Source organism: Marmota flaviventris, chromosome 2, assembly GCF_047511675.1.
Source record: "Marmota flaviventris isolate mMarFla1 chromosome 2, mMarFla1.hap1, whole genome shotgun sequence".
NCBI lineage: Eukaryota > Metazoa > Chordata > Mammalia > Rodentia > Sciuridae > Marmota > Marmota flaviventris.
Window position 1 is genome coordinate 151935242 of NC_092499.1, and position 19021 is coordinate 151954262.

At 43.0% G+C, this 19021-nt stretch overlaps 1 protein-coding gene across 3 annotated transcripts in view; it reads right to left on the reverse strand.

The window, feature by feature from the left end:
• Apba2 (amyloid beta precursor protein binding family A member 2) overlaps positions 1-19021 on the reverse strand; it is a 62996-nt gene that overhangs the window by 26844 nt on the left and 17131 nt on the right. For all 3 annotated transcript variants that reach the window (XM_071607361.1, XM_071607362.1, XM_027920782.2), the window contains exons 2-3: positions 17658-17738; positions 16611-16647 (exon numbers count right to left, since the gene is read on the reverse strand). In XM_071607361.1, the coding sequence (XP_071463462.1) occupies positions 16611-16647; positions 17658-17738 (118 nt within the window). The remainder of the gene's footprint in view (positions 1-16610; positions 16648-17657; positions 17739-19021) is intronic.

Genomic DNA, 19021 nt, shown 5'->3' on the forward strand with positions numbered 1-19021 from the left:
GAGGGTGGGGCCCTCACAATTGGGATCCGTGCCTTCTGGGAGAGAGTCCCAGAGAACTCTCCTGCTCTGCCTGCCTTGTGAGAACACAATGAAAGGCAATAATAATTCACAGCCTTGAACGTGGCTTTCACCAAAGCCACACCATCCTGGCACTCGAACCTTGAACTTTGAGCCTCCAGACTGTGAGAAACACATTTCTGTTATCTAAAAGCCATTCAGTCTCTAGTACTTTGTTGAAGCTGCAAGAACTGAAAAGTGAATCGACTTCGCCCTGAATTCTGAATACTCTCTTGGACTAGAAACCAGATCCTTCATTCACCCACTGCTCCAAGCCTCTTGGGTCCTCCATTGGAAAGTTGATGTCCCTAAGCCTCAAAACCCAGTTTCCCTGTTTGGAGGTGAGTACCCAAGGCAGGTCAGGAAAACTTTTCCCTGTCACCCCAACATCAGAGACCCCAGAGCTTGGAATACTGAGTTCTTGCTCACAACCTCAACCAGGCTGCTTGGGTGTGTCACTCTCAGCAAGTGGCCAGAGTGAGCAGGTTGTCAGTCACCCTGAAGTGACCTCAGAGGTGAACTTGAGGCTTCACTGGCACCAGACTGACACTGGATTCTGCCTCCATAGTCTAAACAACCCTCTGAGACTTTGGTTCTCCTAAAATTCTGGGAGAAAATGGCACATATCTTTGGGGACGCCTGGAAAGAGACCTGTATATTACCTGTATATTATTCACATCCGCAAAGCTCAGCACTGGATTTTAAAAACTGTCTAAAAGGTCTATACCCAGGGGCTCACATATCAGGCTGAAATACTAGGAAACCACAGATGCACAAAGGCAAACACAGACTCTCACATGGACCCTCAAAACTTCACCCTAAAGCCCCCACAGGCTGTTCCCCCACCCCTAACGGTTCTCAGGTTGCCTCTCAAGGGATTTTTCAATAACCTGGGGGCCTCTGCAAGACCCTCACAAGGACTGGGCTGAAGACCCTTCCAGCCTGGCCTACAGAAGTCGTTGATCTCTCTGGGCCTTCCTGGCCCTCCCCAGTGGATGGACGCTCCAGCGGCTCCCACAGTCTGCGTTAGTAATGGTTTTGGCGGCAGGTACTTTAAAGCACTAAAGCAATATAGTGCTGTTACCGTAAGCCCAAACATGGGCTAGAGAGCGACTCTCATAGGTTTAACCATAGTGTTGAGACCTGAGAGGCAGGTAACCCTGGTATCTAGGGGCCCAGAGCCCTGGTCCAGGGTGCTGACCATGCTCCATGAGCTGACTTCTTCAGCCCTTGTGGGGGACTGTGAAGGAGCACCCCCACAGTGGTGACACCTCTCAAAGAAAGTCCTACAAGAGCTAACCAAGAGAGGGGCTCAACTTCTGAGCCTGCAATCCCCCAGGCTCCTGATCCTAGGACCTATTCGCCCTGGGTCCAGGACACTTGCTCCAGGAGTACATCAGGGACTAAGGGGACAGGGCAAAGACCCTGCACAGCTTTAGAACAGGCTCAGAGAAAGGCTCACCAAGTCCCGGGATTGATATAGGCTTTTTTATACTGAAAGAAAGACTGGGGAACTGTGCGAGGTTGGGTGGGGTGAGGAGGGGAATGAATCTTTGCCTCCTCCCTAGTCTGTCACCATTTCAGAAGCAAATAAGGCAGAAATCTTCCAAGTCCAGCCCCTCTGAAAGGCACAGGCCTAGGCTTGCTTTCTCAGGCTGCTGCCCAGGGACACTGGCCCCCACAGGCTTGGCAGATCTCTGCAGAGCTCCAGGGCCAGGGTCAAATCATGCTCTTTCTTCTACCTCAGGCACTTTGGTCCTCGCTCTGGAACAGACAAATCTCCTTGCCCAGCTGGGCAGGCATGGATGCGACAAGCAAGTGGCAGCTTCAGGGCTTATAGGGGTGGTGCCAGGGGAGAAACCCTGCCAATCTGCCCACTAGCAGCAGTGGTTTGTACTCCAAGTGCACCTGTGAGGGGGAAGCAGAGGCCACCCGAATAGAGGGAACAGAGTTCCAAGCAGCACCCTCCACCCCGACCTCCAGGACCTTGGACTATAGGTCCCCAGTTTTTACTACTTCATGTCACCTTGCCCTTGGGCTTTTTTCTCCCCAGTACACATGGTTTGGAGCACTCATCATTTGTTTAGGGAATCACAGTGATGCCCACGTCCTCTAGAGGGGCCTGAGGCAATGACAGTTACTGACCAGAAGACGGTGTCACTTTGTCCTACAAGAAGGTGCTGGTCCTCCCAGCCACCCTGGGGTGCCCTGGGCATCACACCCTCAATCAGCATCAGGGGCTTGTTCTGAACAAGTGAGCTCAGGTCCTATGTATGCATGGCACCCTGAGGACCCCAATCCCTGAGGAGAGGTGGGACAGGCCTTGCCTTTTGAATCAACTCCCAATGCCTTCTGACTCCTCCCTTGCCAGTTCCTACTGTGACCTTGGAAGCTCTCTGGATCTTGCTGAGTTTCATGCTCCTGTTTGAACATGGACTCATGTTCCTGAGTACATTTATGAAGGACTGGCTCCCTCTCCCCCTGGAGTGTGCCCATCTGATCTGGGACAGTCTGGGGGTGAATACTCCTGTGTGAGAAGGGCAGCTGGACAGAGGATGTCTGTTCTCTGGGACAAGACCAGGGAAGCATTCAATGACTTAGCTATGACTCCACAGATGTCCACCTCTGTCTGGCCTTTCTTTCTTCCTGTCTTGGAGACTTTTCCAGTAAGAAACCACAATTGTAACAGTGCTGCCTTCAACTCACCTGCAGAGCTGCCTCCTACCCTCATACATATGAGGGAAGGAACACCAAACACAGAAGAGTGTCCGGGGGGGGGGGGGTGAGGAGCTGTTTTGGACCCACATTCACAGTTGTCAACTCCAATCATGAAATGCAAAACCCAAATCAAACAGCTTCCCCACTGTATGAAAGCAGCTGGCCCAAAATGGGTATAAATTGTTCTCATTTTGCACAATTCCTGCACTAACCCTGAGCTGAGACCACCAGAGGGAGACGAATGACAAAAGAATAAAGATGAAGCTTTAAGGGAGAGCCAGAGAGTGATTTCTCCTCTTCAGGACCTATCTCTGACTTAACAAAGGCCTACGTATCGTGTATCCGCGCAGTTTGGAGAGGGATAAGGTACTCCAGTTTGAAGAAGCCTTTGTTTAAAACACTTGTTAGGAAAACCCAAGGCCTTGTCAGACTGTCCATTCTCTGGACAGGGAAGCAGTGGCAGAGCCATACCAGGGACCCTCCCTCATCTCTGGGAAAGATGATTCTGTACACAGGTACTGGGATGAGGCTTCCAATCACCAGCCTGGCTCCATGTGGAGGAGGGCAGCTCCTCCTGTGCCTGCCTCTCTTGGGTCTCAGAGGGGCAGCTGGGTAGAAAGAGGTGGAGGAGCACAACCACAGTGGGGGCTTGGGGTGCATCTCAAGATCTGGTGCTCTCTGCACAGACAGGAGATCCCAGTGCAGCACCTACTCCCTAAGCACCAGCCCTCTGTGTGACGGGATATAGGCCCAGCCAGTCCTTAACAACCCCATGAAACAGACCTCATTGTCCCAATTTTATAAATAAGGACCATTCAAGTGGAATGAAATGACTTTGCCCAAGATCACTGTTCCAAATTTAAGTCTTCAGATTTAATATATATATATATATTAAATATATATATATATTTAGTGGTAGATGGACACAGTATCTTTTATTTTATTTATTTATTTATTTTATGTGGTGCTAAGGATCAAACCTAGGGCCTCGTGTGTGCCAGATAAGCGCTCTGCCTCTGAGCCACAACCCCAGTCCAGTCTTCAGAATTTTTGAGCCTACTCTGTGAAGACCTGTATCGTGAAGAAAACACAGAGCTTGCAGGTTGGATGTCAATCCCACCATTACAAGACAAATGTGTCTGGAAGGCCCGTGGTGAATACCAGGAAGAGAAGACATGACCCTAGAGAAGAAAGAACAAAGGGGGCCAGCCCTAATGAGAAGGAATCAGTGAGTCAGAGGGCAAAGAGGAAAGATTTCTAGGTTGAAGCAAGAGCAGATGCAAAGGCCCTGGGGTGACAGAGAGAGTGGTACTTTGGAACTCTAAGAAGTCTAGATTGCCTGACACAGGATGGGCCATCAATTGGAACAAGTCAGTGAGAGTGCTGATCAAATGTGTGAACCCTGGAGCTACACAGAAGATTGTCACTCCAGGGCAACCATCAGGGAAGTGGCCCAGTTACTCTGGCTACAGAGGGGCAAACAGTGGAGAAGGAGAGTAAGATAAGGAGGGACTGGAAAGCTGGTGGATTGGCTGGATGGATGGAGCTGCCACTCCCTGAGAAGGAGCTGCTGGAAGAGGACTGTCCTATGGGGGTGGGGATGCTGGACATGTTTGCTTGCAAGAGCCAGGGCATCTTCCAAATGAAGCTCAGGAGGCAGCTGACTCAGGAGTCCAAGTTAAAGGAACAGACGAGGGAATGAACTGTGTGACGTGCCACTGAAGCCACAGGCATGATGAGTCATCAAGGGGAGGGCAGGGGTGGGGAGAGGTAGGGGAGGAGGACCCAGAAGCCAGCTCTACCAAGTGCCAAGAAAAGGGGCTTGGAAAGGGAGTCATGCCCATCTGTGCCTGTGCTAGCAGGAGGGCTACAAGAAGCCCTCATGTACTGGGCATCGTGACAAGCAGGCCAGCAGTGACCTTGGAGCAGTTCCAGAGGAGAGCCGAGCAAGAGCCAGCCAGAGGGTTGAGGAGTGTGGGAAGGTGCAGACTATGAGGCAGCCGTTCCCCAATTCTTATTTGGAAGGAGAATAAGAAAGTGAATCATTGGCTATGCATACATGCAGGATGGACAGACAGGTCCAAGAACCAGTGGAGAGGAAAGTGAAAGACACAGGAGAGAAGAGATGTCAGCTACGGGATGTGCCCAAGTACAGAAGAGCACCTGCCCCCACTTAGAGGAGGGGCTGCAGCTCTGATGGGACAGATAGAGGGGGAACACTGACACCACGTGCTAGGCAGGCCACCCAGGTCAGCAGAAAAGGCAGTCCCTGAGAAGGGGGCCTTCAGATAGGAAGACGAGACAGGAAGTGACGAGTATCAGGTCACGTAACTGGGTCGAACACTGGACCTTCTGCTACAGAGCCAAGGTGTGTGATCTCCAGACCCTGGAAAGGCTCTGCCACCTCCAACGCCTCCCTCACCACACCTGCTTGTCCTAGACTCAGAGGTTCCTGCACCACAGGGGCCTGTCCCCCAGAAGTGCCTTTTAAAAGTGATCTAATAAGGCTGACAAGAAACAGAATATGCTGTCTGTGAAACCAGACCTGCAGGGCATTCAGCAGGGAGAGGCAGCCCCGAGCCTGCAGTACCGGCCAGGCTGTCACTGAAGAGGAGGCTTTGGAGTTCCACACTGTGGCACTTTACAACCCGGCAAGTGACATAAGGTCACTGGCCGCTGGGAGGCTAGAAGCCATGACAGAATGAGGGAAGGAAGGTCAAAGCCAAGTTCAATCCAGTGCCCAGATTTGCTCAAGACAGATCCTCAGCATAAGCTTCTATCTGGAAGAATGACTTCCCAGAAAAAGCATCATAAATTTTAAAAACCTGGCAAAATCAGGAAAAGACCTATGCCTAGGCTGTTACTGCAGCACTGTTTGTAATAGCAAAAAACTGGAAACCACCCAAGTGTTCCTAAATAGGAGGCATTTATCCAACAGTGGCATTCTACAAAGCATCCTCTATATACTGCTGTGCACAGTACAGAACTTTGGCATAATTGCCAGGATTTAGCAATAAGTGAAAAAAGCAAGATGGAGAAAAGGGGTGCCCATCACACCATTTACCTAAGGGAAAGATAATGCTTACAATAAAAATGCATAAAATGTTAAACATTATACAACGTATGTATGTATATATATATATATATATATATATATATATATATATATATATACACATACTAAACCATCAATGGTACCCCATAAATATGTACATTTTTATGCTTTTATATATCGGTTAAGAGAATTTTTAAAAGTTTATGCAAAGATAAAACAATTTAAAAAATAAGAAAATAACCTATCAAACATTAAAAATGGTTATCCAAATTGGGAAGAAATACATGCACAAATAGGGTGGAGGAAGAGACTTTGACTTTGGAACCAGGCAAGTATTTTATATAATTACACAAAAAAGTTCAATGAAAAAGCAAATTCCTAAAAATTAAAAGAAAAATGAAACAAATCTAAGTGTGTATCCACTTGTGACATAATCACAAAAGGAAAAACTATGCCCAAATATTGTTTTGGTTTGGATAAGGAGATGTCTCCAGGAAAATCTGAGGTGTTAATGCAGGAAAGTTCAAAGGTGAAATGATTACATTAAGAGAGCTGTAACCTCATCTACGGATTAATCCATGTAGAAGATTAATAATTTGAATGGATTACTGGGTAGTAACTGCAGGCAAGTGTGGCATGGCTGGAAGAGGTGGATCACTTGGGAGCATGCCTCAGGGGACTAGATATTGTCCCTGTGTCTCTTTCACTCTGCTTCTCAGCTGCCATGAGCTGAGCATCTTTCCTCTATCACGCCTTCTGCCCTGATATTCTGCCTCACCTTAGGCTCAGACAAATGAAATCGCACAACCATGGACCGAACCTTTGAAACCATGAGCCCAACATAAACTTTTCCTCCTCTAAGTTGTTCTTGTTAGGTATTTTGGTCACATCCATGCAAAACTGACTAACAGAGCAGTCATTTGATCATACACCCCTCCTGGGCTATACTCTAAAGAAAAAAGTAAATGCAAACAAATCACAAACTGAATCAATAGCCAAGTGTCCTTGGCAGTGTTGATACTGTTATCCTGAGAGTGCTGCATGATTAGCAGAATAAAACAAATGCATAATCATGCTGTTGTCCTTGAGAATGGGAATTTGGGGCACAGGCAAAAGAAAGTACAAATTTAAGAACCTAATACTCCTGATAGTCCTGATAAGTATCAGCATAAAACATGATGTATTTTCTCTTTAAAAATATAGTATATTTTTTCATATTTGTTTATTGTATAACAAATTACCCCCAAATTCAGTGGCTTAAAACAACCCATGTATTGTCTCACAGTTTCTAAGGGTCAGGAATGTGGGTGGAGCTTAGCTGGCACCACAGGCTTGGCTCTTACAAGACTGCGGTTAAAGAGGGCCACAGAGGCTGTAGCATCTTAGGGCTTGAACAGGGGAGGATCCATTTCTAAGTGTACTCCTGAGGCCAGAGACATCAGTACATTGCCATGTGGGATTCTCAATAGGGCAATTTACAACCACAGCAGAAATAGCTTGGCTCCCTTTGAGAGAGAAAGCAAAGAAAAGGGCGGGTGGGGGGGGGCAACAAAACAGAAGTCACTGTCATTCTATAATCTGATTTTGGAAGTGATATTCCATCACTTTTGCTATATTCTATTCAGTTCAAGGGAGTCAACAAGTCCAGCCCACATTTGAAGGAAGGGAATTACATAAACACCAGGAGGTGGGAATCAATGGGACCATTTTAGGTACTGCCTATAACATATATGTATTTCCTAACCTCAGAACAAATATATAGTAATAAGCACCCAGAGGGCCCAGATCATAGTCTCTAAATATTATTTCACAGGATCCCTTAGAGAAAGAACTAACTAGTTTCATCAAAGACTCATGGGGCCATATTGATAGGAACCAACCTAAACAGCCTCACATTGGCCAAAGATGAGACATGGAAGCATCAATATGCATGACAGCTACAGCACACTAAAACACACCAACATGCTTCTACCCGAGAGTTCCTAATGACAACACGTAAAATCTCACTGGTCACTTTTAGAGATGGTTGGAGCAACTCATTAATTTCAAAATTGTTAAAGAGAAGAAATCAAGATTTAGACTGCTTTTCTTATATGAACCATATCATAGAGTGACAAAATACTTGATAAGGAAAAGTTTCTCTAAATTGAAGAAGTCCAGCTAATCAATAAAAATGATGGAATTAGAGTGATCAATCAATGGGTCTAGACAAGGATCATTAATTGCTGCTAATATCACCAAGAGACAACCAAATTATCATATGCCTCTTGGTGGAAGAACACAATATTTATGAAGGGTTTTTGAACAATGAAAACTGAATATGGTCAACAATGAAATGAAACTGAATATGATCAACAATGAAACTGAATATGATCAACCTCCATATCTAAAAAAACAAACAAACAACAAACAGAAAACCCACCACTCTACCGGACACAGGGGACAGATAAATATGTTAAATGACACCATTAGGATATTCTTAACAAAACCCAGACTTCATGAAATTCTATAAGATAAGTGATACAGATTCTTCCACAACATCAACAATTGTAAAAAAGACAAGAGAAATGGGTGGAGAACTATAAAATGAAAGACAGAAGAGGATTATAAAATATATTAAGCTATCTCAATATATGGATCACTATTAAATTAAGGACACTAACCTGGGGCAATGAAATCTCTAACTGGGTATTTAATGTCATGAAGAAATGATCACTAATTTTTAGTTGTGATAATAGTATTAGAAGTATTTTTTTTTAATACAGAGTACCTGTATTTTAGAGATACATATATGGACTATTTTAAGAGGATGCTATGAGGTCATATTTGCTTTAGGAAAAGTGTGGAGGTATAGAAGAATACACTGCCATCCACAAAAGGGTAAACCCTGGTAAATCTGAATCTGGTGATAGGCACATGATGACAGGTATAATATTCCCTTTGTTTTTATATGTGCTTGAATTTTTATGAAAAAAAAATTAAAAAGAATGGATCTTTCAAAGCAATGTTATTTTTTAGCAGTAGGCAAATCTCACTGTTAAAGAACTTTATTTCTACTGTTCTACGCAATTGAAGTAGACAACAGGAAGAAGTAACAGAAAACAAGAGAGGAAGTATCAAAAAAATCATTCTAATTTGCAGATGGTATGATTACATGCCAGGAAATTAAAAAAAAAATACAGCTAAAATTCTATTTTCAAAAAAAAAAGAAAGAAAAGAATTCATTAAACCAATAGTTTCAAATTTACCATGTAAAACAAATCAATATCTTTATTTGTACTTACAAATGCAACAAGTTAGAGGAAAAAAGGAAATAAAAGATAACATTTACAAAAACAATAAAAGTTATAAAATGCCAAGGAACCAACAAAAAGATATGTATTGGATTTTTACAAATAAACTTTCTGGATGAAGATAAACAAGCTTGAAGAAACGTAAAGATAATCCTTTTCTGTCTGGAAAGAGTCTATATCGTAAAGCTGACAATATCCTTCTTGCTTAGTAGGTGAGTTTCATGGGTGCCAAATAAAAACGCCAGGGAAGGTGTGAAAAGGCACAATGGTGGCAAGGCAGAAATGAGTCACCTGGTGATAAAATGCACCCCAAGTCCCCAGCCAATAAAGCAGCCTGGGTCTGGAGCCAGGATGGACAGTCCCTTTATCCCACCTAGAAACAGGTCCAGACAGACATGGAACAGGCAGTTTTCCAAACCCTGAAGGAAAGATGCACTGAATACCTTGGGCACAGCTGGATAGCTATTTGGAAAAAAAATATGCTCAAAATGTAACTCTTTCTGTATCCATATACTAAAATAAATTCCAGACAAGTCAAATATTTAATCTAGAATAAAATTATAAAAGTTCTGGAAGAAACTTTTTTATTAAAAAATAATCTTAGAATTGTGAAGGTCATGCTCACTTCAAAAATTCAGTAACATCAAAGGAAAAAGACTGATACATTTGATTCCACAAAATGTTCAATAAAGTTAAAAAATATATATGATATACAACAAAACAAAGACAACAGTAAACCGTGAAAAAACTTTAACAATATAAATCAAATTGCTCATTTCCTTTATACATAAATTAATACAAATTGATTTATAAAACCACCAAAATCCTAGTGTCTTGAGTTGGGGACAGGGGTGGAGGAAGTGGTGGGGGAAATGTGGCCAAAATATACAAACACCACTTAAAGACAAATAAGTCCTGGGGATCTAAAGTACGGCATGGTGAGTGCTGTTAACTGCCCTCCATGTCCAATGGGTTCCATATCTGAATTCAAACAATTTTGGATTGAAATATGTTTTTAAATTGCATCTATACTGAACATACTCAAACTTTTTCTTGTCTTTATTCCTGACTCAATAAAGTATAACAACTCCTTACATAGCATTCACATTTTGTAAAGTGTTTTTAAGTAATCTAGAAATGATTTAAAGCCCATCAGAGGATACACAAAGGTTATGTGTAAACACTACACTGTTTTCCATATGGGACTTGAGCATCTGAAAATTTGGTTTCTAAGGGGGTCCTGGAATAACCACCCTCTGGTACCAAGGCGTGACTGTGTTATGGTTTGGATATGAGGTGTCTTCCCCAAGAGCTCATATTAGGTTATATAGCAATATTCATAAGTGACATGATTAGATTATGAGATATACAACCCAATCACTGGATTAATTGATGAATTAATAATTTAAATGGATTACTGGTGGTAACTACAGATAGGTGGGGCATGGATAGAGGAAGTAGGTCAACAGAGAAATGCCCCTGGGGATTTTGTCCCTGACTCTCCTCTCTTTCTGACTCTGTCTCCTAGCTGCCATAAGTTAAGTAGCTTTGCTTGGCAGTACCCTACCGCCATGATGTTCTGACTAATGAATGAGCCCACCATGTACGGGGAGACCTCTGAAACCATGAGCCCAAAAGAAACTTTTCTTCTTCTAAGTTGTTCTTATCAGGTATTCTGGTCACAGCTACAGAAAGCTGACTAACACGAGGCCCAAAATGATGGGGTCAAGTGACAATGGACTGAAACCTCTGAACCTATGAGCCAAAATAGATTTCTCCTCCTTATAAGTTGACTGTTCCAGGTATTTTGTCACAGTAACAGAAAGCCCACTAACATGTGATACATACAAGTCAAGCTCAAGAAAAAAAAAAAAACACAAACAGCTTATAAATACATTAAGTGGTGTTTGATTTCACTTATGATGAAAGATATGCACATGAAATCAAAAAGATATCCCTCTATGCCCATCAGCCTAGGCATAGTATTGGTGACTGTGGAAGCTAGCACTCTCATCCACAACCAAGGGTACTACTGTCCATTGTCCCCTCTTGGGAAGGGTACTTGGGCCATGTCCATCAAAGTTTATATGCTCCTGCTCTGTAATCCTGCTTTATCCAGGAGTTGCTTTTGTGAAAGAATTCACACCTGAACACAAAGACATGTCCATGAGACTACCCACTGCTATGCTGACTGGCAACTGATTGACAGTAGGTACACAATAGGTTGGTTAATACTCCATTGCATGTCCATGGAATGGATCCTGGGCTTAAATAACCAGGTCGACTTAATATCTCCAAAATCTGCCAGAAAATAAAAGAGCAAAGTGCATACCCATGTGGCTAGTGCAATATTCATTTTAAGAAAATGGTCTATGTAGGCTGGCATATTTCTACACCACAAGACCCCCACTCCCTGGAAGGATTCACAAGCAATTTAGCAGTGGTGTCCATTGCAGAAAAGAACTGAAGTGAAATGAACTGGTCTGTAATGAAAGTTTTCTATCATGTACAGGCAGGAAAGGAGGACATTTCATGGGGATTTCCAGGGTAGAATTCATTTTTTGCCTCTGTGACTCCTGATCTGATCCAAGCATTATTTTTTTTTTCAAAATCTTTAAAAATCTCTACCGGTGAATAAAAGTTCCTATTATAAAATATATCTAATCCTTCCTCCACAGACAGCACAGAGTACTAGAGAAAAAAAAATCACCTTGTTTACAAAAAGGGAAAGTCATTTTACTTTTCGTAACCCCTCTTTGGAATTTCCATGTCCCTCTCGTCCCATAGATCACCTTAACCCTGTCCTCCAGCCAATAGCATCCCAAAGCCATATCAGTTCTGGAGTCCTGGCCTTACAGAAGAGGAGGAGGCACGAGGTGTCTTCAAGTCACGGGTTGTTTCTGAACGGTTTGCTCCAGTTGCTTATTTTAAGAAAAAAACCAAGTCTCTACTCCTAAGCACCCATTTTGTGAAACCAAGAGGATGGCTTTATCACAGTGGGGATCCCTGAGAGAAGGACGGTATGAGGGGTGACCTCAGCCCCAGGCCCAGAAGTTCCAGTGATTGGGATCCCCATTCTTCCAGGTGGCCAGGATATAGGCGTGGAAAGTTGACAGGTTATACTGAGAGCGTTAAGACCCCAGGGCTGTAGCATGTAGGTAGGAGCCTACAGCTGTGGGTTGGGTGGTGGGTTTCAGGACATCTTGCATGAGCTTTGCCTGTTAGATTGAGAGGAGCACAATTGTGAGGGACAGAACATGATTTAGTGGTCTTTGCTATTTTGTACTAAAATGGCCATTGTTAAGTTCTATTGCTTGGGACCAATACCAGCCTTTTTGGTTTTAAAAAGCACATGTCTACCTTTATAGAAAAGTTAGACTTTTACATATATTTGTTCAGAAGTGAGGACCCTCAGGCTCTCTGGGACTTATGCTGTTCCCAGCCACCATATCCAGCAGCAGGGGACATCCTGAAAGTGCCCGTCCTCCCACTACACTTCTAGATTCTTCCCCATCATGAGGCAGTGAGTCCTGTGTGCAGTTATCACTTTCCAAAGAGATTTTCTCTGCAGTATGAACCTTCCTGGTCTCAGAGGGTCACCTTACTCCAAGCATTTTCCATGGGGCAGGGGGGTGGTTCCTGGGATTGCCTCTGGTGAGAGAGGACTGTGCCTCTGGGAATGAGAGGGTCCAAGAACTCTGATATCTGGAACGTTCTCCTCAAGAGAACTCCTGGGAATATGAATGTGTGTCTTCTCTAAGCTAAGGCTTTCCTTACCAGCTGCACTGAAGACTGCTGAGGCAGTATGGAGTGGGGGTGATGACCTGAGACCTGAGCCGGAGTCCCAACCCCAGCTCTGCCTCCCACTACCTGGCAACCTCAAGTCCTCAACTTATCCTTGCTGAGCCTCTGTTTCCTCATCTACACCAGCCCCTACTGCTTACTGTTATTCCAGAGATCAATGAGGAAAAACTCTTAGGTTATAACTGCCTCAAAGTAAGTAGCTGACAGGTTTTACCAATTGGTTTTATCAATTTAGGTCCTGGGGATTGAACCCAGGATCTTGCCTATGCTAAGCACACATTCTGTCATTGAGCTATGTTCCCAGCTAAGAAGTAATGTTGTCAATGTGGGTCCAAGTCTAGGTCCTACCCTTCATCAGCTAAGGGACATCAGATGAATGACTTTAACCGCACTGTGCCACAATTTTCAAACCTATAATGTGTGTTGGGAAATATCTACTCCTCATGTGTTGGTTGAGCAGGTGACAGGTTATAGACCTGGCACACAGACAGCATCTGAAACACTAAGCCCTATACCTGTTAAGATGAAGATGCTCTCACTTTAATTGTTGGTGTTGTTTTTAATTATCATGAACAGCTATCTAATCTGAAATGAGGCATAGATTGGGGGGTCAGAGGCTGTCCCTCATTAGTATTTCAGGAAAGCTTCCTCCGGGCAACTTCTCAGACAAGGGTGTGGTGGAAAGCCCACTTCTCTGCTGTATTCACATGGGCTCTTCCCAGTTCTTCTGATGTTCCATCTCAGGACTAAATGGCCACAGGGGTTTGAAATGCTCATCACCTGAAGCAGGTGTTGCAGAAGATACCTGAGGGCTTGCTCACTCAACTCTCATTCCCAGACAGTCTCCCCTCCTTCATGGAAAAACCACTTGAGCCTCCAGCCAACACTAGAATTTGTGAGCCGTCTGGTGACATAGCTCTGGCTAAAGAGAGATAAGGAGAAGTGTGCTGAAGAGATCTCCAAGGTCTTTCAATATTCAGCTGAACATTCAGATTCAGGAGTTCTCTAATATCCATCCAGTCATGGAGCCATTTACCCAGAGGGAATAAGACAGAATGCAACTGGCCTCTAATCTCTTCTACAGGAATCTATACAGAAGCCCATGTAATGTCCACACAGCTAACCTCAATGGATCCCTGGATGGTGGCTATGAGGATTCAAAAGCCCATCAAGAAGATGTGTGAAAATCATCCAGTTTTAGAGCTTCATATTCTCAGGAGCCAATATCCTTTATAATCACTCTCTGATGTAGCTTCCAGGATACCCTCAAAGGGACATGCCTGCCACTGTGGGAAGCCCAAATCTCTGACACTTCTTTAGTATTAAAATTCCCCCCTAAAAATACAGTCTACCAATCAGAGTCATCGTTGCTTCCTAGTGACATAGTTAAAAAATTACCTCCCAGGTTACTTAGGGAGCAGGCTAAGAAAATAATGGAAAGTCAGATTATCGTGCAAAAAAAAAAAAAAATCATTCATTCTTTATCTATAGTAAATCTTTGATTTCTTAATACAAAGGGGAAGACAATACAGCTGGTTTGTACCTTTGGCCTTCTCTCTTCTTCCTACCTGGATCAGGAAATAACAGCTGTAGCTATGCAGACATTGTGTTATGATGAGGTGACAAGCTTAAGGACAAGTCCAGGTGAAGCAAAAATGCTGATCCTGACATCATAAAGCCACTGAATGAGCAGCCACTCACCTCTAGACTTCTTTGTGCTAGACACATAACTCCCTGCTTATTCAAGCTAAGATCGGGTGTTTTGATACTTGGTGCCCAAATGCATTCCTAACTGGTCAAGGTGCTTAACTTCAGGATGTCCTTTCACATTCATTATATTCTAGGGTCTTATGTCATCCTATGATGCGCTCTTCCTATTGCTAAGAAGGATTTGGGTCCATTGCTGAATATGATTTCTCTAATGTAAAGGGATGTAGTTTTCCTTAAGGTCACTTTAGAGCTTCTCTCCTACTGGAACAATTCTAAATTAAGATTGTTCACTTTGGGGTGAGCTGGTCATAAGCAATTTCAGACAGTGTGAATGAGTCTGAAGCATCCAGCCTTGTTTTGATTTGGTCTGGAAGAGTCTAAGGTGGTCCAGAGAAATGAGTCTTCCACAATGCTTAGAAGCTAGAGACAGGCATCATAGGCATTAACACTGTTTCCAGATGGCTCTCTACTCCTCTCTCTTGCAGGTATAATACTAGTTTAGAAGCCAGAAAAGTTTTATGTCCAAATCATCTCCCCAGACAGTTTGAAGGGGTTCTTTCCAAATGATGCCATTATTCATTGAAAAAAAAAAACTTGTTAGATTCATAGACCTAATTTCACTAGAGCAGCAGGGCTGGGGCATACCCACCCTGGCTCCTGACCACTGGGGAAAACGGTGCGGAGATGTGCTGCTTATGAGATGTTGCCTGCTATAAATCAGGAACCAAATCAAACCCTTCTGCAGGGAGACACAGGGATATGAGGTCTCTTCCTGCTGGTTATTAGGTCCTGGAAAACTACAACTAACCAGTTGACCTGGAACCCTCATAACCTCTTATGACTTGATGAAGATCAGTTCGAGCTATTTGGAACCAAGAAAAAACATACCTAAAAACACATGTACATTGCTAGACATTTGAGCCTGTTTGCACTGATCAAAATGGAGTCCAGTCTCTTTGGATTCTAAGTATTGATTCTGACAACTTAAAACTGATTTTCATCCAATTTGAGCAATTTAGCCAGTCATAATAGGAAAAATTGGTTTGAATTGATTGACTCATTTTAAACTGGTTAGAACTGGTTGAACCTGGTTCAAACAAATCCTTTAAAGGGTAATTTGGGGAGGGGGCGTGTTCAGTTTCCCAGGCTTTAGTTGTTTACTAAAAAAGAAGAGGGGAAAAGTTTTAAAGTCATTAATTTTGAAGACCAATTACTTTACTCCCATAAATATTCATATGAATTAATTACCAGCTTATTGAAAGAATTAATAAAATCACACTGCTTATTATAACACATTAGCAGGGGCAGGAGACCTCCTCCTGGTCCAGAGAAAGATCCTACTTAAGAGGCTCTTTGCTTTGATGTTGGAGCACTAGAAGCAACCCACAGAAGCTCCCAAAAGGAGGCTGTGGGGACACCTGATGCACTGCAGCCCACACAAAGGCAGGTTTATCAACAGCCAAGCAGGTGTCCCCCCCACACACACACATAAAAGTGACACAAAATAGATCAATCAGTTTTGTTCTTCACCGAATGTGAACATGTACAATTAGCCTCCTCAAAAACACAAGGGCGGGTAAAGGGAAATGAAGGGTTTAAAAAAAGAACAACAGCTTGGGTTTGGAAGCCATTACATCCACCCTGATCAAAAGCATCAGTTCATAATTAGCTGCTTATACAGACACATTTCAATCTATTAATTCAGGCATTGGTGTTATCTGTGATACAATTAATAAGGGTGTAATTAAATGAATGGTCTACTGTTCCTTGTATCAAAGCAGGCAAATGGGCTGCACCTCCCTTCCCCACTCAATGAGGGTTTCCGCAGCCCTCAAAGAACCAAATGCTCAAGCACCTTGCTGGAAAAGGCGCTTTCCAGACAAGCTCTGCAGGAGAAAAGCACGGACAAAAGCACCATTTGTTTTGACATAAAATGCAACTGCCCCTGAGAGATAAAAGTCAAAGTCACTTACCAGCCACAAAACTTGGAAATGATGCCACCTTCTTTGTCTGTTAGGAAATAGGAAAAAATGAGACATACACTAGTTGCAAACAGATGGTCCATAGAAACTAGGCTAAGATGTGTACCATCACAGGAAAAGCCTAACCCCATGAGCGGCTGTGTTCCCAAGAAGTCAGCTCTGTGTAGAAAGCTAGTCTCATGCAGGCAGCATGATGCTTGGCAGAGACACTAAAGCACACCCTCTAAAACTCAGGGACCCTCAGGTCAGCATGAAACAGCTAGAAGGGAGCCCAGAGACTATACAACCCAATGGCTCTCCAACTGATGGGCATATGAACTTTCTGAGCATGTCTTTAAAAAGCGAGATAATAGAGAATGGATGCCACTCCATGGTGGGGCATAGTTATTTCATCAAAGCTAGAACATCTCATATAAATTATGCTACCCAAAGAGGGGAGATAATTTGCTTGAGAGCTCATTTTAATAACCTCCAACATGGCAGGGCTACTTTATATGGAATAATTTTTTTAAACCATGTTGTTTGAATTAGAACCATGGTTCTCAACCAGGATGATTTTTCTCCCCCAGGGACATTTATCAATGGCTGGAGACATTTTTAGTTGTCATTACTGGGCTAGTGAGTAAGAGCTACTGGCATCTAGAGCGTAGAGGTCAGTGATGCTTTTAAAAATCCTACAGTGGCCCAAAACTACCCCTAAAAGCCAATGGTACCACTAGTGCAAAACACAGATTTCAACATGTATATCGAACAGGGGAGAATGGGTTCCTATAAGATCTGGGAGCATCAATGATCCCACACACACCATCAGTGAACACTTTGTGGTGTGACTGCAAATCATCAAGGAGGTCCCTTTCTTCTCTTCTCCCAGGCCAGAGCACCCTTACCTCCTCCTACCCAAGTTTGCTAGACCTGAAAACCCTCTCCCCAGGTACTGGGTGAGATAAGAAATTTACCGAGAGTGAGTTAACTGTGATGGGGTCAGCAACTCCATCATGAGGACCCAGCCCCAGAACTCTCACCCTTGGAAAAAATTACCTCTGGGATGTTGTTATTATCAATGGGTCCATTGAGATCAGAGCGCTGCTGCTTCCTTGGCTGCTCCAAACCATTGCATACCTAGAAACCAGGAAGTTAAAAATTGTAAAGTTAAAGATTTTTATGTTAGAGAAATGAACCAGGATACAAAACGTGAGTATTGGATGGGATTCAATTTTACAAAATGCTTGCATTTGCAGGTATGCAGTTGTATATGTGTACGAATGTGTACATGCATACATGCATATTCAATTAAAGTGTAATGTTGATATATGTGCTTTCTACTTCTCAAAAGTTTTTTAAATTGTTTTAAAATTTTATGGTTATTGTTATTTTAATTGTAATAAAATACATATAACATTATTTACCACTGAACCATTTTTAAGTGTATGATTGAAGGGCATTGAGTACATTCACATTGTTGTGCAAACATCTCCAACATACATTTCCAGGACACATTTCACCTTACAGAATGAAAACCCTGTGCCCACTAAACAACACTTTCCCATGCCCTTCTCCCCTTATCCCTGGAAACCACCACTCTACTTTCTGTCCCTCTGAATTTTACTACTCCAGGTACCTCAGAAAAATGGGATCATATTGTTTATCCCCTTGTGACTAGCTTATGTCATTTAGCATGTTGCCCTCAAGGTTCATTCATACTGGGGCTGAAGTTGTGGCTCAGTGTTAGAATGCTTGCCTGGAATGTGTGAGGCACTGGGTTTAATTCTCAGCACCCCATATAATAAATAAAATAAAGGTCCATTGATAACTAAAAAAAAATAAAAAAGATTCATCCATATTATATCAGGTGTCATAATTTCCTCCCTTTTTAAGGCTGCATAATATTCCATGATGTATATGTACCAAACTTTGTTTATATACTCATCCATCAATGGATGCTTGAATTGTTTCCACCCCTTGGCTACTGTGAATGATACTGCTATGAAGACAGGCATGAAAATGTCATTGCAATCTTGCTTTCAATTCTTTTGGATATATAACCACAAGTGGAATCACTGGATCACATTGTAATTTTTAAAAATTTTTTGAGAAATGTCCATACTTCACACATTCACACAAACAATGCCAAAGGGTTAATATCATATTTTTTAAAAACCCTAAATTATTGGATGAGGATAAATGCAGAAAACTCTGTTGGATGCACTTGGCTGTTTTTAGGGGCACTTAGAGCAGGTCAGTATTTTGCCCTCTTACGTGGAAGCTCCCCAGAGTAGTTACCTGCCCACGGGGACTTCATTTCCTGAAGACTTATGCTACCTTACTGAGGGCTAAAGGGAACTACCCATCTCCAAGAAAACTCCCAAAGAAACCAGCTTACCAATCAGCAAACGAAATTGGGT